Source organism: Budorcas taxicolor, chromosome 6 (assembly GCF_023091745.1).
Source record: "Budorcas taxicolor isolate Tak-1 chromosome 6, Takin1.1, whole genome shotgun sequence".
NCBI lineage: Eukaryota > Metazoa > Chordata > Mammalia > Artiodactyla > Bovidae > Budorcas > Budorcas taxicolor.
In genome coordinates, this window is record NC_068915.1 from 103547622 (window position 1) to 103569585 (window position 21964).

General features: G+C 44.4%; 1 protein-coding gene across 2 annotated transcripts in view; it reads left to right on the top strand.

Moving 5' to 3' along the window:
* Nucleotides 1-21964, top strand: part of EVC2 (EvC ciliary complex subunit 2) — a 151429-nt gene that overhangs the window by 110240 nt on the left and 19225 nt on the right. For both annotated transcript variants that reach the window (XM_052641711.1, XM_052641712.1), the window contains exon 17: nt 17360-17587. In XM_052641711.1, coding sequence (XP_052497671.1) covers nt 17360-17587 — 228 coding nt within the window. The remainder of the gene's footprint in view (nt 1-17359; nt 17588-21964) is intronic.

A 21964-nucleotide genomic window follows, 5' to 3' on the forward strand; every position in this document is an offset into this window, starting at 1 on the left:
TGAGGCATCCTTGGGGTGTCGTGGGGGCAGGCTTCCTGGAGGAGCAGGAATGGGGCTCCAGAGCAGAGCTGAGCCAAGCCTGCCCAGCGGATTCCCAGTTCACCCAGGAGGGGAACAGGAAAGGGGTGGAGTGGGCAGGGGCTACATGGAGGAACTAGCAACATGGCAGGTATGGCAAGACATTTCCCCCAACGCACACTGGTTTGGGACCCACTGTCAGACTTCAGGGGGCTTCCCTGGTGGCTCAGTGGTAAAAGAATCTGCCTGCAGTGCAGCAGTCTCAGGAGACTCGGGTTCAATCCCTGGGTTGGGAAGATCCCCTGGAGGAGAGCATGGCAACCCACTCCATATTCTTGCCTGGAGAATCCCGTGGACAGAGGAGCCTGGCATGTTACAATCCATAGGGTCCCAAAGAGTCAGACATGACTGAAGTAACTTAGCATGCATGCATGCACGTCAAACATAAGGTGGATATTGTCGGAGAAGAATAACTTAGGGTTTGGTTTGGTGGGAGTAATGGGTGGTCTGAGGCATAGCCAAGGACACAGTGCAGGTTTGGAGGAGCCCAGAGAGCCTGTAGCCCCATACAAAAGCTGGTTTGCTGGAGTCTGGGGTCTACCAAGGGGGTGTGGGAGCAGATTTGTGGTGGAAGGATCTTAAGTGTTGGCTAGGAAGACAGGCTGCGTCTCATCAGCACTGAAGAAGGAGGAGAGAGACAGTGAAGGACGGGGTTAGAAGTTCCCCAGGTTTCCTGAGCCAGACGCAGCAGCCCACCTTCCCTGAGTTCCCCTGACCCCACGTACATCTACCATTCTAACCTGTTTCTCATTCATTCCATAGGCTTTACCCCTCCTGACTTCCCTAAGAAATAGGAATGATCCATATCCCTATTTTACAGATGTGGAAACTGAGTCTCCAACTGAGTTCACCTGAGTTTCTGTAACTAGGGGGTGGTGGGCCCAACATTTTAAAGCTCTATCTCATCTTCGTCTTCAGGACCGACGGAATATTCTCACAGAACACGGTTATTTCCTGCAGTTGTGCAATGTTGGATGAGCACACTTTGGCGCCCACATCTGTTAAATAGAGAGAGAGACAGTAATAGCCCACCAGTTTGTGAGGAGCAGTGGGCTGAAAGGTGCTTTTTACCTTTGGAGTGGGCTCCGTGCCCATTTCTCCCAGTGATGGGGCAGCTCATAGACCACCCGATCCCAGGCTCACAGAGAAAGGCGGCCAAGAGTCACTTGTCAGCTGTGACCTTTCACGGCAGGCCATCTTCACAAATGGCTGTTTCAGTGCCAGTAAAATAGGCAATCCCCAGTACGCGGCTTTGATGTTCCTCCCGAAATTGATCGGCCACATCTCAGCATCCAAGCGGCCGTTGTTCAGATTTTTTATTGCAGGGTAATTGCAGAGAAATGACAGCACTTGGGTCGGGGGAGGAGGAGTGTGGTATGCCAACAGCTGAGAGTTGTTTGATCTTGTTTCAGCGCTGGGAAGCCCCTCTAAGCTCGTGCAGCTGTCTAGATGGAGCTAGGGGGTTGTTGACCACTGTCCCAAGACCCATGGTCAGTCCCTGGCCTGGCTGGCACCCGGGTGTCCCCAGGGGGACCACGGCTTCACGGCTGGGGCTGCAGAGCAGGCTGGGAGCACCTGGCGGGCACCCCCTTTCTTAAATAGAATCTGCATCAGATATCCCCCCACCCTCAGCCCCAGATCGCTATGTCCCTGGTTGGGACTCTTCTGTCTGGAAAGGCTGAGGGGATTACCCAAGGTCATGCCATCAGGGAGGGGTTGAGCTGGGGCTCCCACAAGGCACATCTGTCTCCATCACCTGTGCCCTTCCTGTCACGGGGCTGGGCTTGTAGTGACTGCAAGGAGGCTTCCGTCTCCCAGCAGGACTTGTTGATCCTCCTCCTGAAATCCCCTCCCTTGCTTCCATCTTTTTTCTTTTCCTTGACCTCCTTGGCTTTTCCCTTTTCCTCGGCCCCTTCACCTCCTCCTGTAAGAAACATTTTGTGGCCTTTTCTCTGGGCCTGGCCCTGTTCTAGGATCCTGCTCTTGAGACGTTCAGTTTTAGATGAGCAGGCAATTTGTGCACAGAGCGTTTAGAAGTTTGCCTCTTTCTTTCACATGAAAGCCCCCCTGACTACCCTGAGCTCTGCCTTGAATGAGGGGAGTGTGACTCATTTGGAAAGAGCTGTGTGACTGATTCAGAGAGGAAAAGAGAGACCAGCAGAGGGATGAATGTTGGCTTCCTACCTGCCCACCTTTTCTGTCCAGTAGAGAGGTTATTAGAGTAAGGTGTTAACTCTGGTCAGAGGAGCTGTCCAGGGTGTCTGGAGTACACCCGTGACCCTCCACAGATACCTGGTCCTTCTGGTGGGCTCATTACAAATGCAAAGATGCAGACTTTCAACCTGGGAGATGTTGGTGCAGGGGGCGTGTATATTTTAGAATAAGTCAACCAAGTTCCAAAAGAAATCTCTGTTGAGGTTGAACTAAAATTAGAGGCTCACTTGAGAATTGTCTTCTTCTCCAAAAAGTTGGAATGTTTCTTATTTTATGTGGACCTTCTTTTAGGATCTTTAATAGATTTTACATCTGTTTCCATTATATAGGGTGAACCTCCATCTCGATATGCTTGGGACAGTTCCAGTCTCCCCTTCACCCCCATGTCTATTCCCATTAGCTTTCCCTTATACTTTAAGCTTAGGTGACAAATTCTAGGGTCACATATACCTAAGGTCTTGTATATTCCTTATGGTGATTCCCTGATGTGTTACAGGTTTGGTTGCAATTGTGAATGATGACCTATTTTTAATTATGTTTGGGGCTTATTTTATGCTGTTGTAAAAAAGTGTTACCAATTTTTAACAGTCTTTCCAGACTTCCTTCTTCTGTCTCCAGAGCCACACTGCTGAGTGCAAGTCCTGGCTCTGCCACTTTCTAGCTGTGTGACTTTGAACAAGTTGCATAACCACTCTGTGTCCTCCCTAGTGTGCTCATCTTTCAAGTGTGATGGCAGACCCACCTACCTCTTGGGATGGTTGTGAGCATGTATCTGTTGATTCTACTGATTTTTTGCCTAATAATTTTTGTGCTAAGTGGCTTCATTCATGTCCGACTCTTCACAATACTATGTACTGTAGCCTGCCAGGCTCCTCTGTTCATGGGATTTCCCAAGCAAGAATATACTGGAGTGGGTTGCCATTCCCTTCTTCAGGAGATCTTCCTGGAGATCTAGGAGATCCCAGGGATCGAACCAGTGTTTCTTACACATCCTGCACTGCCAGGCAGGTTCTTACCACTAGCACCACCTGAGAAACCCATAGTAATTCATACTGTATGCAAATAATCACAGTTTCGTAACCTCCCTTCTGATCCTTACACCTCAATTATTTTTCTTATCAGTTTGTGTCCTTGTCTGGTTATTCTATCAATGCTCTCATTTCCATTGGTTGATTTTTCTCTAGATTATGAATCATATTTTCATGCTTCTTTGCACGCATGGTAACTTTTTATTGGATGCTAAACATTGTAGATTCTACATGTTAGGTACTGCCTTTTGTATTTTCTTTATTACTGTTGGAGTTTTGACATGTACATATATTGGGATTCATTTTGTCCTTTCAAGACTTGCCTTATTAGGCTGGGTCCAGAGCTGGCTTTAGTCGAGGGCTAAGGTTATTCCCGCTGCTGAGGCAACACCCTTCTTAGAACTCGACCTGCTGCGTTGGGTGTTATGGGGTCTTTCATTCTGGGTACTGGGAACACAAACTCTTCCTAGCTCTGTGTGAGCTCCAGCAATGGTTCTGCCTCTTATTTCTGATGGTTCTTTCCCCAGCCTGGCATGGGGTTTGTTTTTCAAGCATGCACAGTACTCAGCCAGAGCTTTGAGGTCACTCCTGCAAATCTCTGGATCTCTTCCTTTCTCTGGGCAGCTTCCTCTTCCTTGGAACTCTGCTCCACAGATTCTAGACGCAGTGGCCTCCCAAACTGTGCTGCTTTTTTCTGAAGCTACCGAGACTGCTGGTCTCCCCCTGTGTTTCCCACTACATCCTTTTGGGTCTTAGGAACTGCATTCAGGCTGGAACCTGGAGCGGCCGTGGGGCTCACCTTTGTCTGTTTCCTTTCCTCTCAAGAATCCCAGTCCTGTGCTTCCCATTGTTGAGTCTGAAAACTGTTTCATAACGTGGTTTGTCTAGTTTTTTTAAAAAGATTTGTTTGATGTGGACCATTTATAAAGTCCTTATTGAATTGGTTACCATATTGCTTCTGTTTTGTTTTGGTTTTCTGACTGTGAGGCATGTGGCATCTTAACTCCCCCACCAGGGATGGAACCCGCACCCCCTGCATTGGAAGGCGAAGTCGTCACCACCCCGAGGGAAATTATCTACTTGTGGGAAAGCAAATCTGGTTCATGAGTAGATTTGTTTCCCGTTCTTCTGCCATGGCCAGAGCCAGACTTTTTAACTTATCCTTTGGTGACTGATTTTTAATTTTAACAGATCCTTCAAAAAAAAAAAAGAGAGAAAGAAACCTTATCCTTTTGTTATTGGTTTCTACTCTTAGTATGTATTAGAGAAAAAGTGTATATGATAACACGTGTCTGGAATTTATTGAGGGTTACTTGTGGCTTTGTTTGTCCTCAGAAAGGCTGAGAATTTTCTGTTAGATTTGGAGAAAGGAGCACTAGGAGGCAGGCAGGACCCGGACCGTGAGGGGCCTGGAAGGCTGCACTGAGAAGCTTGGACCTTTTAGGGAAACATTGTCGGGATTTAGGCACTTTGTAGAGACTCCTTTGCAGGATATATACATTAGTGCTTCTGGAAGTTGATCTCTGCTGGTTGGTCCTCCTCTCATGACCTCTGCTCTCATTGGCTCTTGGGTTGGGGGCTGTGTCTTAGACGTTCCACTTCTTTTCCTTCTGCTTCTAAGTGTGAGATGGAGGTAAAGTTGCAGTCCCAGCCCCAATCAAGAGCTGGGTTCTTCTCTGGGGACACCAGACACCTCGGCAAGAATAAGGTTCCAAGGTGGGTTTGACTGATGGTCAGAGCTCTTCTCTGCAGGGGTCCATCATGTCAGTGCTGTTACCGTGTCCTGGAGGGCAATCAAGGGAGGCAGCTCAGAGGCACGTGCCCACCTGGTAAAGGGACATTTGAGCATCTACCCTGGGCTTCCCAGGTGGTGCTAGTGGTAAAGAACCTACCTGCCAATGCAACTTAGACCTGAGAGACACAGGTTTGATCCCTTGATTGGGAAAATCCCCGGGAGAAGGACACAGCAATCCACTCCAGCATTCTTGCGTGGAGAATTCCAAGGACAGAGGAGACTGGTGGGCTATAGTCCATGGGGTCACAAAGAGTTGGACAGGACTGAAGCAACTTAGCACACACACATGCACCTTGAACTTCAGGAGACTCTCAAGAGCTTGGGGCAGTTGATCAGTCTGTAGGGCTAGAAGGCTGCCACTCATAGTGGCCTCTAGCCAAGGTTTTACTTGTGGAATGCCTTGACCAGGACAGAGAACGTGGCTTCTTTCTCCTGCTTTAATGCCTGGGCCAGTCCATAGAGCAGAGTAGAAAACATAGCACAAACTATGTGGCTCATTTTTACTTTCCAGCCATTAGAAATAGATCTATCTAGCTGTCTATTGAGCTGTCTCTCTGTGTTCATCTATCTATCTATGTCTATCTGTTATCTCTATGTCTATCTATCATCTGTCTATCATCTCTGCTTTTTTACTTAACACTGGAATTTCAAAATTTTTCATATCAGTACATGACAGTTTCCTCGTTGCTTTTTTCTTCAGTATAGCATTTCATGATATGAATGAACCCTACATGACTTAACTGATGCTCAGTTAAAAGACATTTAGGTTCTTCTCAGTCTCTTGATATTTCAAATGATCCTGGAACCTCTGTGTGTATCCCACACCCCTCTGTAGTAAATCGAGTAGAGCGACTCTTACTATTTCCATTTCACAGGTAAGAATACTGAAACTCAGAAAGGTGGAGAGGCCTGTCCAAGATCACATACATAGCTGTGGAGTGGTGGAATAAAGCCTAAAGCACAGGTCTCTTGATGCTCATTTCTTTGTTCTATTAGCCAATTTTTATTTGATAGATCCAGAAATGAAGACTATTTCAGTTCATCTTTGGTGTGTTCTGTTGCTGGTTTTGCACAGAGTATATCCGTCTAGTCAAAGCTATGGTTTTTCCAGTGGTCATGTATGGATGTGAGAGTTGGACTATAAAGAAAGCTGAGCACCAAGGAATTGATGCTTTTGAACTGTGGTGTTGGAGAAGATTCTTGAGAGTCCCTTAGACTGCAAGGAGATCAAGCCAGTCAATCCTAAAGGAAATCAATCCGGACTATTCATTGGAAGGGCTGATGCTGAAGCTAAAGCTCCCTTACTTTGGCCACCTGATGTGAAGCAATGACTCATTGGAAAAAACCCTGATCCTGGGAAAGATTGAAGGCAGGAGGAGAAGGGGATGACAGAGGATGAGATGGCTGGATGGCATCACCGATTTGATGGACATGAGTTTGAGCAAGCTCCAGAAATTGGTGATGGACAGGGAAGCCTTGCATGCTGCAGTCCATGGGGTCGCAAAGAATCAGACACAACTTAGTGGTTGAACTGAACTGATATACAAATTTCTCATATATATCTTTGGGCTTCCCTGGTGGCTCAGATGGTAAAGAATCTGCCTGCCATGCAGGAGACCTCATATATATCTTTAGGGACATTCAAATATAAATGAAAATGGCAAGACTGTATTTTCTGCTCACCCATGATTTCTGGTATTGTCTTAATGATGCCCTCTGTCTGAGTGCCGTGTCTGCCACATAACCATTCACCCATTCATTATTCATTCACTGTTTCCAGGTTTCAGAATATGCCATGCCTGCACACTTCACTAGCAATTCCTTCATCAGGAGTGAAACTCCTGCACGGCAATCGACCATGCACCCCAGTGTGTTTCTGCAGCAGCCTCGGCAATTATGCAGAGGTGACTGGAGCAGGAACAGCTTCTGTCAGCAATAGCTCCTCACATACCTGTCATTTCAAAAGTGACTGGAGCTTAAGCATGAGAATAATGTGCTTTTTCAGATGACCTGACAAGAGAGAAAATTGATGGTGCAGGTCCTTATAAAGCTTGGGAGAAGGGAAAAAAAAAAAAAAAGTACTTTGGAAGGGAAAATCCATTCATCCACCTACAAAGACCGGGAAAGCCTCCAGATGGTTCTCTTCCTGTCTGCTCTTGACCCTGTTTTACCCCTCAAGGCAGAGTCTGTCAGAGTCATCTCCCTGAAGCACCAGTTTAAGGGAATTTCCTTGTTTTTAATTTCTATCTTATATTGAAGTACAGTTGATTAACAGTATTGTGTTAGTTTCAGGTGTATACAACAAAGTGATTCAGTGATATGCATACATGTCTATTCTTGGTAAATTCTTTTCCCATTTAGGTTATTACAAAATATTGAGCAAAGTTCCTAAGAGAAGCTTCATAGGTTCCCACTGCTCCGAAACAAAGCCTAGATTCCTGAACAAAACATTCAAGACCTTACAGTCTTCAGCTTACCTTTCCAGTCTTTCATTCTACTTCTACTTTTCTCATACCAAAATGTTGTCATGGTTATCTTTGGATAGTTTGGTTGTAGTAACATTTTTCTACATCGTCCATTCTAAAATTTCACTTTTCATTTTTATCAAACTTATGCATGCATGCATTCTTTTAAAGAGTCATGTAACTCTATGAGTTTTGTGCCTCCCAAAAAGCAGCCCTCTCAGCCACACACACACACATTTGCAAATCCCCAGGAAGTAACAACTTGTAATTTTTCAGTTTGATCTCCTGGTGTTTACCTCCATATCGTTAAATACCATGCTTGTCTTCCTGTTTCTTTTGGGTATTTTGTCTGTTTCTGTTGTCTGTTTCGGGTATTATCTATTTACTTTTCTTTGTAGAAGATAAGATATAGCTGTCTTTCTTCTATCATCATGCAACACATGAGCCCTTCCTATTCTCCCCCATATTCAATGCAGTTAGATCTGTATTTAAGGTTTCTATTACTATGATTATTTAAAAAGTATCCACATCTGAGCCATATAAAAACAGATTTATTTTTTTCCTATATAACTTTTAGTTTTTTCTGGAGTCATTATTGTCCTTTGGTTTCTTTTTCTTTGGTTATTTTTCTGTGTACTTATCACTAATTCAATCACTTCTTGGTGGATGGCCAAATATCCTATCAAGACCATCACACAAGTCATGTCGTCTATTAATTCCATCTTCTTGAGGACATCTCTCTCAGTGCCTCTGGAGAGCTGTGCTCCAAAGCAGGCATTGGACTCTGTACTTCATGCACAGCTGCCATCTTGAGGTCATGCTACGAATTCCCTTCACCCTTCTCTTTCCTGATATGTTCCTTTAATGAAATACAGTCAGTTCAGTCACTCAGTTGTGCCTGACTCTTTGCGACTCCATGGACTGCAGCATGCCAGGCTTCCCTGTCCATCACCAAGCCCCAGAACTTGCTCAAACTCATGTCCATCGAGTCAGTGATGGCATCCAACCATCTCATCCTCTGTCATCCCCTTCTCCTCCTGCCTTCAATCTTTCTCAGCATCAGGGTCTTTTCCAATGTCAGTTTTTTGAATCAGGTGGCCAAAGTATTGCAGCTTCAGCTTCAGCATCAGCCCTTCCAATGAATATTCAAGACTGATTTCCTTTAGGATGGGCTGGTTGGATCTCCTTGCAGTCCAAGGGACTCTCAAGAATCTTCTCCAACACCACAGTTCAAAAGCATCAATTCTTTGGCGCTCAGCTTTCTTCACAGTCCAACTCTTACATCCATACATGATTACTGGAAAAACCATAGCTTTGGACTAGATTGCCCTTTGCTTTTGAATATGCTATCTAGGTTGGTCATAGCTTTTCTTCCAAGGAGCAAGCATCTTTTAATTTCATGGCTGCAGTCACCATCTGCAGTGATTTTGGAGCCCAAAAAATAAAGTCAGCCACTGTTTCCATTGTTTGCCCATTGAAATATATCCTGTATTAGTTTCCAAGGAAAGGACACATGGAGGATTTAATATTGTAAAATTTTGCAAGACTGAAAATGTTTCCTTCTGCCCCATAATTGATGGATAATTTGACCCATCTTGGAATTCTGGAAAATGTTCGTGACTAATTTTGATGATTTACTCCTGGCCTTTAATCTGCCTTTGTAGATCTCTAATTATTCAGAGGTCAGACCGTTTATCTATTTTTCTTTTCTTATTTTTTTTTTTTCTTACTAATTTCCTTCTCTTTGTTCTTCTGCTTTACATTCTGGGGAACATCTTAAGTTTTATTTTTCAAACCTTTGAGTTGTATGTTTTTTTAAAATTTTATTTATTTTGGCTGTTCTGAGTCTTCTTTGCTGGGCAGGTTTTCTCTGGTTGTGGTGAATGGGGGCCACTCTCTAGTTGTGGCACCCGGGCTGCTTATTTCAGTGGCCTCTCTTGTGGGGCACTGGCTCTACAGCATGAACTCAGTAATTATGGCCCATGGCCCAGTTGCCCTGCAGCGTGTGAGATCCTCCTGGACCAGGGACTGAACCCATGTCCCCCGAATTGGTAAGCAGATTCCTCACCATTGAGCCACCAGGGAAGCCCTTGAATTTTTATTTATATTTTTAATTTTAATTTTTTCAAGAGCTTTTTTTCCCCTCTCTCAACACTCTCTTCTTGAAGAAAGAACATTCTCTTGTTGTTTTAAGGCTTCTATAGCTCTTATATCTCTCTGAGAACATTCATTTTTTAAGTTTTTTTTTTTCAATTCCTGCATATTTATTGCTACCTCTACATTCATTGAAGTTTTCCCAGGAAAGTGGCCATCCTTCATGGTCTGCTCATGTTTAAGAGTGAAGTACTTAAAAGCTGCTTGGAGTCTCTGAGCTGTAACTGGGGTTTGCAGACTGTGACCTTCACTCTGGTGTGATTGGGCTGAACCGTGAACTTGGAGAACTCCCAACAACAGTAGTTTTAGAATTTTTCTGAAGTCTGGTTAGAGTTCCCAGAGAAGACAAGTCTCCTGCCTTGCTGCACATGTCAGGAGCCAAATGAGGGAAGAGGACTGAGATTTTTAGTAGTCAGTAGGTAAAGCTTCACTTGAGTAGAATAGCCTTAAATAGCCTTAAGTAGAATGGTAGATGCATGTTATAAATCTACTGTCTCTCACCAGGAATCTCAATTGTTAATATTTTTCTCCATTGTGTGTGTTTTATAATTAGAAATGAAGAAATTTCCTAAAGGAGGAAAGAAAACTCTCAGTATTATAAGCTATTGTCTTTTATCTTTAGAGCAACCCAAAGGCAGCTTTATTTAACTAATTACAGTAATGATAGTGAAAATAATAGTAGCAGTAAGAATATGGCAGCTACTGTTTATTAGGGGCTTAAACCACAGACTATACTAGACATTGTCACCTATTATCTTATTGTTTGCTTTACACATACAAAACCAAGACTCAGAGCAGTTAAGCAATTTGTTTAGGTCACATAGCTACTTCGGTGGTAAGAGTTCATAAAGGACTACAGATCATCCATAAACAAAACTACACTGACTGGTTTAATCAAAGCCCACTGGCCTCCAAAGTCAAATTAATCTATTTGAGATTTTTGCACTTTAATGATCTAGATGATGGGATGGGTGGAAATGTCTTCCCAGGCATAGAAATCGACTTTTCTATCTTAAGTAATGATGTTTCTTTAGCAGGGTGCTATTTCATTCAACAAATATGAACACACCTTTACTGAGTCCACCCCCTTCTTGATGCAAGATAAAGGAGAAAGTCTTAAATTTTGAATCCATCCAGCAGAGCATGATGTAGACTGACCTGCTTTGGGAAGTGGCCAGCCACTCAAAGAGGAGTGAATGCTTATATTTAAATAGTGTTTCATCAACATCTCCTCCCAGCATTTGGTTATAAAATTCCTGATGTGACTCCTTTCTGACCTCTGGCTTTCCTTTCTCTTTGCTGGTGACATCCTGGCCTCTTTCCATTCCTTGCTCACTTTTCTCCAAGAAGGGTGCTATCTGATTGGTGGTATTAAAGAAGGAACTGAGCTTCCCCCTCTCTTTAGAAGCCTGCCTGCCTGCCTGCAGGAAGCCCCAATTCTCTGACCATGATGTGATGAGCTTAGGGGGGAAGCCGGTTAGTTGGGGGAGTATCCAGTCCTTTGCAAACTCATCTGAGCCACATTCTCCAATCTAGTTTTCATCAGTATTAAAGCTGACATTTGGTGTCTGGCTGGCTCACCCATGCGTCCAGTTGTATTTGTTTCCAAACTTGTGCAAGGAGGAGGGGTGTGATGTCTTGAACTCCTTAGAGTCCCAGTAATTCTCTGCTGATTGACAGGTTGATTTTATTTTGCGATAAAGGACATCAGAGAGAGCATAGAAGAAACTCCTTCAAAATGCACATTCTGTCAGGGAAACTAGGAAATTGTTTGAGCTTCACATTTAAAATAAGAGTATTTAGCAGCATACTGTTTTGGAAGTGAATTTTTATTACTTTAGGTAGCTTGAATATTTAATTAAATCTGTCATTAATACTTCATAGAAATGCAAATCTGTATCTTTTCCCAGGAGTTCTTTTAGACAAGGATGAAAGCCCCCTTTAGGGGCACATTCTCATGGTGCTGGAATTAACAAATTAAGTTTTCCAAAGAAGAAAGAAATAGGTTGTTAAAGAATTTTTCTTTTCTTAATTTCACTGTCCAAGTTGTTCTTGCAGTATATACAAAAGGCTTTACACTTATCCTCCATTTTAGGAATCCCTTTGCATACATAGGGCTTCCCTTGGGGCTCAACTGGTAAAGAATCCGCCTGCAATGCGGGAGACCTGGGTTCGATCCCTGGGTTAGGAAGATCTCCTGGAGAAGAGAAAGGCTACCCATTCTGGCCTGGAGAATTCCATGGATTGTATAGTCCATGGGGTCGCAAAGAGTCGGACACGACTGAGCAACTTTCACTTTTGCATAAATAAAATGAGATATCCCTCCTGGCCACCTCACTGTACCCTGCGTGTCTCCAGGGGACTAGACTTTTTAGCTTACTGGGGCCGTTACCTGTTCAAAGGCAGGGAAGATTGAAATCACATGGAGGAAACGTGAAAATTTAGGTCATGGCAGGTGTGTCATGAGGGGACCTTTCATCCTTTTCTTATTTATCTCCCATCACTCACATTTTTCCTTTTTAAGAGCTTCAGAAAGCTTTCCATAGCCCCCTTTCTATTGCCTCCAGAGAAAGGCTACCTACTTTCACCTGGTGGTGAGGGCCTCTGTGCTGTGGTCTCTGTCTGACCTCTATGACCTTATCTTCCACTTTTCCTCTCAGTTTTGGTCTGATTCACCCTCTCACTAATCCCATAGGGACCCCGTGCATTCCAGCCTCAGTGCCTCTGGTTTGCTGGTCCCTCTTCCTGAATGCCTGGGTCCTTCCATATCCAGCTCAAATGCTGAGGTCGTCACAACTTTCCCCTCCCCCTTTCCCTTCTCCATCCTCTAAACTATCGTAGCCCTATATAAAGACCTCCTTTATGGCACCAACCATGTGCCTGCGTGCTCAGTCACTTCAGTCCTGTCTGAACCTTTGTGACCCCATGGACCAGACTCCTCTGTCCTTGGGATTCTCCAGGTAAGAATACTGGAGTGGGTTGCCATGCCCTCCTCCAGGGGATCTTCCCAACCCAGGGATTGACCTGTATCTCCTGCATTGCAGGCGGAGTCTTTGTCACCGAGCCACCAGGGGAGCCTGGCACCAACCATGTCCTACCTTTAATAATAAAATTAAAATGAACAATAAACTACAACTGCTAACCATCATTGAACACTCCAATGTGTCAGGCACTGTTATAGTCAATTAAAAATAGTGGATTATTTAATAATCAAAATAATTCTACTCATTTTGCTTCGGGCCAAGACAGAATTTGGAGAAGGAAATGGCAATCCACTCCAGTATTCTTGCCTGGAGAATCCCATGGACAAAGGAGCCTGGTGGGCTACAGTCCGTGGGGTCACAAAGAGTAGGACATGACTGAGCAACTAACACACACACAAGACAGAATTAAAGCATCAAATTATCCCCTCACCTAAAACACAAAAAGGAATGAACAAAATATATGAAACAATCGTTTTTTGAAAACACTGGTTATTGTTCAGACGATCAGTCAAGTCTGACTCTTTGCGACCCCATGGACTGCAGTATGCCAGGCTTCTCTGTCCATCACCAATTTCCAGAGTTTGCTCAAACTCATGTCCATTGAGTCAGTGATGCTATCTAACCATCCCGTTCTCTGTTGTCTCCTTCTCCTCCTGCCCTCAATCTTTCCCAGCATCAGGGTCTTTTCTAATGAGTCAGCTCTTCGCATTAGGTGGCCAAAGTATTGGAGCTTCAGCTTCAGCATCAGTCCTTCCAATGAATATTCAGAAATGATTTCCTTTAGGATTGACTGGTTTGATCTCCTTGCAGTCTAAGGGACTCAAGAGTCTTCTCCAACAACACAAGTTCAAAAGCATCAATTCTTAGGTGCTCAGCTTTCTTTATAGTCCAACTCTCACATCCATACATGACCACTGGAAAAGCCATAGCTTTGACTAGACGGACCTTTGTCAGCAAAGTAATGTCTCTGCTTTTTGATATGCTGTCTAAGTTGGTCATAGCTTTTCTTCCAGGGAGCAAGCATCTTTTAACTTCATGGCTACAGTCACCATCTGCAGTGATTTTGGAGCCCAAGAAAATACAGTCTGTCACTGTTTCCCTTGTTTCCCTATTAATTTGCCATGAAATGATGGGACTTAATGCCATGATCTTAGTTTTCTGAATGTTGAGTTTTAAGCTATTTTTTTCACTCTCCACTTTCACCTTCATCAAGAGGCTTTTTAGTTCCTCTTCACTTTCTGCCATAAGGGTGGTGTCATCTGCGTATCTGAGGTTATTGATATTTCTCCTGGCAATCTTGATTCCAGCTTGTGCTTCATTCAGCCTGGCATTTTTCATGATGTACTCTGCATATAAGTTAGGGTGACATGTAAAGCCCTGATATACTCCTTCCCCAGTTTGGAACCAGTCCATTGTTCCATGTCTGGTTCTAACTGTTGCTTCTTGACCTGGACAATAATCAAAAGTGATCCCTGAGATACAGGAAACCAACTGACTTGAGCCTATGATCTGGTTACAGATCACCAGGCAGATGGCTGTCCAGCTGGTGCCCCAAACCAGGAAGGAGTGGGGTCTAATAACATCCTTTTGATAACAAGACTTCATGTTTCCTCTGAGCAGGGAAATGAAGTTCTCAAAAAGCAGAGATGTCCCTTTGCTGACCAAGGTCCGTATAGTTCAAGTTGTGGTTTTTCTAGTAGTCATGTGTGGATGTGAGAGCTGGACCATAAAGAAGGCTGAGTGCCAAAGAATCGATGCTTACAAATTGTGGTGTTGGAGAACACTTTTGAGAGTCCCTTGGACTGCAAGGAGATCAAACCAGTCAGTCCTAAGGAAATCAACCCTGAATATTCATTGGAAGGACTGAAGCTGAAACTCCAATACTTTGATCACCAGATGGAAAGAGTTGACTCACTAGAAAAGACCCTGATGCTGGGAACGATTGCAGGCTGGAGGAGAAGGGGGTGACAGAGGATAAGATGGCTAGATGGCATCACCAACTCAATGGACATGAGTCTGTGCAAACTCCAAGTGATAGTGAAGGATAGGGAAGCCTGGCATGCTGCAGTCCATGCAGTCACAAAGAGCTGGACACAACTTAGAGGCTGAATTATAACAACTTGCAGAGGAACTGTTTCATGCTGTGGTTCTGCATGTTATTGCCTCTGGTCCCTGATAATAGTGGGCTGTTTTGTGAGCTAAATATGCAGGTCCCCACAGTGTGTCTTGAAGAACTAGTTTCCTTTGTCATTCTTCCTTCTCCAGGGCCTGTGGCCAGGACCACCTCTCCAAGAAGCCTTTGAAATTTCCCCCAGCATAATTTTCTTTTCCAGCCAACAACACCCAAAGTATACTATTTGCTTCTTTGGGGCACTTTTTCCCTCCTCCCTGTGGCAGAGTTTTTTTCTGGAGGACAGATCATATAGGTGAAATCTGAGCCTTTCAAACTGGGACTTGCTCTCCTCTGAAGGACACACAATGGGGACAAGAAAATTGTACAGACGTGGGAGAACCCAGGGCATCATCTTCTGCCAGCCTCTACATCATGAAAATATGCCAACTACTTTAAAACCTCTAAATACAAACACGTGACTCTTAAAAATAGGTTACGCGACAGGAAAAAATGTTTCACAAACATTTATTTTCAATTTTTTTTGGTGGTAAAATATACATAACATGAAATGTGCCATCTTAACCATTTTCTCAGTGTCCAGTTCAGTGGTGTTAAGTACATTAACATTGTGCACAACCATTAACATCATCCATCCCCAGAAATTTTTTGTCTTCCCAAAATAAAACTTTGTCCCCATTAAGCACTAACTCCCACTGCTCCTCTCCCCAGCCTTTGGCAACCACCATCCTATGTTCTGACGCTATGAACTTGACTGTTCTAGGAGACTCATATAAGCAGAATCCTATGGGATTCATGCATTTGTGACTGGTTGATTTCACTGTCATCCACACTGTAGCATCTGCTTGAATTTACTTCCTTTTCAAGGCTGTATAATATCCCATCATGTAGATAAGGAGCCTGTTCTGTTTATCCATCCATCTGTTGAGGAGCATTTGGATTGCTTTGACTTTGGGCTACTGCGAATATAATTCCATAAACCGTTAAAGGTGAAATTAAGGGCCTCATCGAGATATGGTGCTTATGCAGGCTACTGTGGGGGTTGTGCTTTAGCTTCCCGGGCAGGGGAGTGGAATGTATACTTATGCTTAGGGGCTCAAGTGGTGAAATCAGAGAGTTGAGTTGCATGAGCTCAGTCATGTCTGACTCTGTAACCCCATGGCCTGTAGCTCACCAGGCTCCTCTATCATGGAATTCTCCAGGTGAGAATACTGGAGTGGGTTGCCATTTCCTCCTCCAGGGAATCTTCCCGACCCAGAGATCAAATCCGGGTCTCCTATATTGCAAGCAGATTCTTTACCATCTATTAGACTATGTTCTCTGTAGCAGGTTTTCTAGAGAAAGTGTAAGAGGTAGTGATGTGGAGAAAAAAATGTAGAGATGCTGGAATGAACAAATTATTCATACTTAGTTGAGTGAAGGATTCTTTCATTTAGAATTTCTTCTGAGCCCTTCAGATGCTAAGGTCCTCCCCCAGAGTTTTGTTCTGCTGGTGCCAACTGGGAAGAGGTGCTTGAGAGATGAAGGAAACACAGAGAAGGGGACGACAGATATGCAAAGTGAAGTGAAGTCGCTCAGTCGTGTCTGACTCTTTGCGACCTCATAGACTGTAGCCTAACAGGCTCCTCTGTGCATGGGATTTTCCAGGCAAGAATACTGGAGTGGGTTGCCATTTCCTTCTCCAGGAGATCTTCCCAACCCAGGGATTGAACCCGGGTCTCCCCAATACTTACTTAGTTGAGTGAAGGATTCTTTCATTTAGAATTTCTTCTGAGCCCTTCAGGTGCTAAAGCCCTCCCCCAGAGGAGTTTTGTTCTGCTTGGGTAAACAGTACGGTGCCAACTGGGAAGAGAAACTTGAGAGATGAAGGAAACACAGAGAAGGGGGCGATAGATATGCAAAGTGAGGATGCTTCAAAGTGGCTCCTTGGGAACCAGAGATGCAGAGAACAAACGGGAGGTTTTCCGGAGGGCGAGGATGCGTGGCATTTGAATCATAGCAAAGAGTTTGGATTTGTGGATGCAAGGAGCCTGGTGGGCAGGGCATGAGCCATCACGGGTATGGAAGTCTAGGTGTGGGGTGGCGGTGGCGAAACAGACCAGCTGTACCTTAGCCTGGATGGGGGTGGGAAGGGCTTGGAGACCTTGTTAGGAAGACTGAACTTTCATCCTGTAGGATGGGGAAGCTTGAAGGGTTTTGCCCTGGAGAGCAACACAGTTCAGTTTCCCTCCAAGAATGATAAATGTGGAATGAACAGCTAGATTCCAAAAGCCCTGCAGTGAGCGTTTTTATGAGCAGAGGTGCCCTTGCTGTCTTAAATTGCATGCTGAGATTCCAGTACTGTTGCTTCTAACTCTTGAGACCTTCCTCAGGGTCCTGACTGGATGACTGGCTGCCTACCTGCACCGATACAAATACCACTGATACCGGCTGCTATTTGTAAGCTGCATGTTCTATCCTCTGCCCTCCCCTTACTTATGGCTCTCTGGTCTCTGGCTGGCCCCTCCCAGGTCCGAGGAGAATTGCTTCGGGAGAGAGTGCAGCAGCTGGAGGCCCAGGAGGGACTCTTTGCCGAGTCCCTCGTCTCCCTGCAGTTCCAGAAGGCGGTGAGGATGGCCAGAACCCTGTGGGCATACACCGCCCTCCTGAGCATCCAGGACCTGCTTCTGGAGGAGCTGAGCGCATCGGAGACCCTGACCAAGTCGGCCTGCGTGCAGATTCTGGAGTCACACAGCCCGGTGAGTGCAGGACCCAGGAAGGAAAGGATGCCCGCTACACTGCATCCCTCAGTGGTTCTTTCTGGTGACTGCCTCCATTTCTCCCACCATCGGATGGGTGATCCGCCGTCCTGTCTCTGCCAAGGGGTCCTGGGGAGGGCTGAGTGAGGTAACTTACATGGGAGGCTGGTGCACTGTTGCTCCCCAAGGCTCCTCTATTTCATTGCCTTCAGAAAGCAAACCTTTGAAATGTTAGCATTTTTAACATCTGGGAACCTGGGATTCCTCTTGCAACCAGCAGCTATTTGTTTCTTTGAGAGTGCTATGAAAAGTAGAGAGAGAAATGGCAACCCACCCCAGTATTCTTGCCGGGAGAATCCCATGGACACAGAAGCCTGGTAGGTTCCCAGTCCATGGGATCCCAAGAGTCAGACACGACTTAGCAACTAAACCACCACCACCATGAAAAGTAGCTGTGTAGCTTTCAATGAGGGCTTCCCAGGTGGCACCAGCAGTAAAGAACCCACCTGCCAATGCGGGAGATATAAGAGATGCATGTTGGATCCATGGGTTGGGAAGATCCCCTGGAGGAGGGCATGGCAACCCACTCCACTGTTCTTGCCTGGAGAATCCCATGTACAGAGCAGCCTGGTAGGCTACAGTCCGTGGGGTCACAAAGCATTGGACATGCCTGAAGCAACTTAGCACAGCTTTCAGTGAAGGGCGCCTTAGATGTTATGAAATATTGGATTTGTTTTTATTTTCAAATTTTTAATTATTACCATTATTTCTACATGCTGTATGTTTTCAAGGTGTGGAAGGTATATTCATAACACAAAAGCTAGTGACGTAACTGCTTTGAGGACTAATTTTAGTTCCTGTATGTGTTATTTTAGAATTTTATGTATTATTATAATAGTCACCTAAATGGAACTCACATTTACTGAGTGCCGTGTGTGTGGCAGGAGAGCACTAACGAGCTGTGTGAAATGGGCATGCTCTCATTTAAGCATTAATAATTCTTTACTCAATCATGCATCTTAAGATGATCGTTTAAGCATGATTAATAATAAGTTGCAATTTTATGCCTCTTGGCAATTATGCTTTTTTCAGATGTTATGTCAGTTAATCATTGAGCCATGCTGTGAACTCGGTAGTGTTTCTGTGCCCAATTCTTGAGTAAAGAAATGAGATTCGGGCAAGTGGCAGGTCAAGCTTTTTCCAAGTTTTTCCAAGGTCCACAGAGCTCATAAGTAAAATCTATTATTTTCTGACTTTAGCCCCTGGGTCATGTCCACAGATATCTCAGTTGATCCCGTCGATGGAGGTTCCCATTGCTTCATAGAAAATCATAAATAACATTGGACTCTGAAGCATGTGTGCTTGGTTGCTCTGTCGTGTCCGACTCTTTGTAACCCCATGGACTGTAGCCCGCCAGGCTCCTCTGTCCATGGGATTTCCCAGACAAGAATACTGGAGTGGGTTGCCATCTCCTTCTCCAGGGGATCTTCCCATCCCAGGGATCGAACCTGCATCTCTTGTGTCTTCCACATTGGCAGGCAGATTCTTTACTACTGCGCCACCTGGGAAGCCCAGATTCTGAAGAGTCCAGGCTATTTTTCCAGCAAATAGAGGTCACCCTGCACTGTGAAACCTGCTTGTAGGGATAGGAAGGAAGGGGAAACCTTGTGGATATCCCAGCACAAAACATCCGACACTGGATAAATAAAAATCAATGTACTTTTTCTTGCTTTGTGAGCTCACAGTAGGATGAGGAAAATCCCCAAGGGATGAGGATAGCTTGGAAAACTCTGAACTCACAGAAAGAGATGAATGCAAACCCAGAGGCTGAAATCCAAAAGCAAAGGGAGAAAACCAGAACCTCCAGGGGTTGGGGGTTAATCTGAAGGACCAGGAGGTGGGGCTGTGGGATGTCCTGAGGAGAAGAGCAACCAGTGGGGTTGGTGCGGAGGGTGGGTGGTTGGGGGGAAGCCACTTGTGCTCAAAGGAGGATCACCTGTCCATCTCCAGCCCTGCCAGGGTTGGGGGCGGGGAGTCCCCCTGTGAGTTTGTCATCAAAGGTTTCTGCTACCAGGACAAAGGAATTAAAAAATACTTTAGCCATTCAGTCAGAAAATCTCCAAGGTGATGAATTAAATTAGATATGCAAATATCTGGCAAGATTGACCATTTAAAAAAGAGGTAAAGAAGTAACATCAGAAGTATAAAAGGCAACATGACAATAGATGCCCTAGAGGTTTTAAAAATAAGAGAATTCTATGAGCAATAATTTTATGTAGGTGAATTTCAACATTTCTAAAAAAATTGTAGCTCACAAAAATTGGCTCAAGTAGAAAAAAATCTCCATAGTCCTGTTACCATGAAAGAAATTGATTCAATAGTTTCAGAATCTTCTGACACACACACAAATATCTAACCTTGATGGTTTTATAGGCGAACTCCACCAAACCTTAAGGTAGCAAAAATTTCCAATCTCATATGCAGATCATTCAGATGTTAATAAAAGTCCGGAATATTCCTCCTTTCATGAAGCTCATATAACCTTAACACCACAACGAGACATGACTAGTATGAGAAAGAATACAGTTTAGTCTTACCTATGAGCCTAACAAAATATTAATGAATAACCCAATCATCTATAAAAAGATACAGCACGACCAGTATGAGTTTTTCCCCGGAAGATAAGGTTGGTTTAACACTGAAACATGTGTGAACAAAATTCATCAGATTAACAGATTAAAGAAACACAATTCCTGTGATTATTTTGGTATGAACAGAACAGGTAATTTATTGAATTCAGCGCTCATCCAATGAAAGACTCCTTAGCAAATTAGTAATAGGAGGAAATCCTGTAAGCTATTTACCCAAAACCCACAGGGAGTATCACTGGTAGGTGATTGGCATGGAGGCAAGGCCACCTCTTGGAATTACAGGTGAAGGAGGTGAGGTCTTCAGAGGAGGGGCAGGACCATGGTCACGTGTCAAGCAAATAAGCAAAAAAGTGAGACACTAGGAGCTGCTGGCTTTTAATTCCCAATTCATCTCTTCATTATAATGAAGTATAGAGGGGAAGGAGGAGCTTATGAACTCTGTGAGAAACACCTCAATTCAACCCTAAGACACCTAATGGCCCTTATTACTTGCAACAACCCTCGTTTCTACTAGCAATTGGGTAGCACAATACTTACATTTTCAATTTTACATTAAAGCCCTTTTGAGTGACATCAAAGCTTCCTTATTTTCGAATGTGCTTGAAGTAGAAGAGGTAATATGTCCTGAATTGGAAGCAACTGATAAAACTATGGATACAATGCTGTTTTTTTTTTTTTTTAATGAAGATTTACATTTGGAGGGAAGACAAACCTATCATTTTACACTTGATATTAGACTTTCATCCTGCAATTTGATCATTCTGGGAAAACCACTTTCCTGTTGGGAATGGGCTTTTAAGCTGTTATACATTCAGAATTTTAAAAGCATGAAATGAAATGCTTTGGAAATAGTGATTCCTAAGAAAACTGTGTCAGGTTCCCTTCATTTGATGAAGCGTTTAGACTCATTTTGTGAAATTGGACCACAGAAAGGACAGAACTGAATCATGGAGTTGAATGGCAATCATGAGCAGCTTTAAATGTGATGGTCTTACTCATAACACATCATGTGACCCCAGGCTAACTGCACCCACTGTATTTAATACAGTTTAAGTTGCTTCGTCAGAGAAGGCAATGGCACCCCACTCCAGTACTGTTGCCGGGAAAATCCCATGGACGGGGGAGCCTGGAGGGCTGCAGTGCATGGGGTCGCTAGGAGTCGGACACGACTGAGCGACTTCACTTTCACTTTTCACTTTCATGCCTTGGAGAAGGAAATGGCAACCCACTCCAGTGTTCTTGCCTGGAGAATCCCAGGGACGGGGGAGCCCGGTGGGCTGCCGTCTATGGGGTCGCACAGAGTCGGACACGACTGAAGCAACTTAGCAGCAGCAAGTTGCTTGGTGCGTATCTACTTTTCCAAGCCTGGACTGGATGTCTTCCTTTTCTGTCCTCTGCCTTACTGCCCGCTCACCACCAGTCACTCAGTCTGTCGATTCTGCCTTAATTTTCTTACTTTTGACCTTTGCCACCCAGCTTCGCTACTCAGACAAATCTAGACCTGAAAACAAAAAATCACACCAGGAGTAGCTCTCATCAGGGCCAGGGCATCGTGTTAAGTGTGCAAACCTTCTGTCAGCCCCGAGATGTTTTTATTCCCATTCTACAGATGGAGTTGAGGCTTAGGACTGTTAACTCATTTTACCACAGTCCCAGAACTGGGAATCAAAGCCCACACCTCCTGCTTGCAAAGCCCAGTTCCTGTTCTCACACCAATTCCCACCTG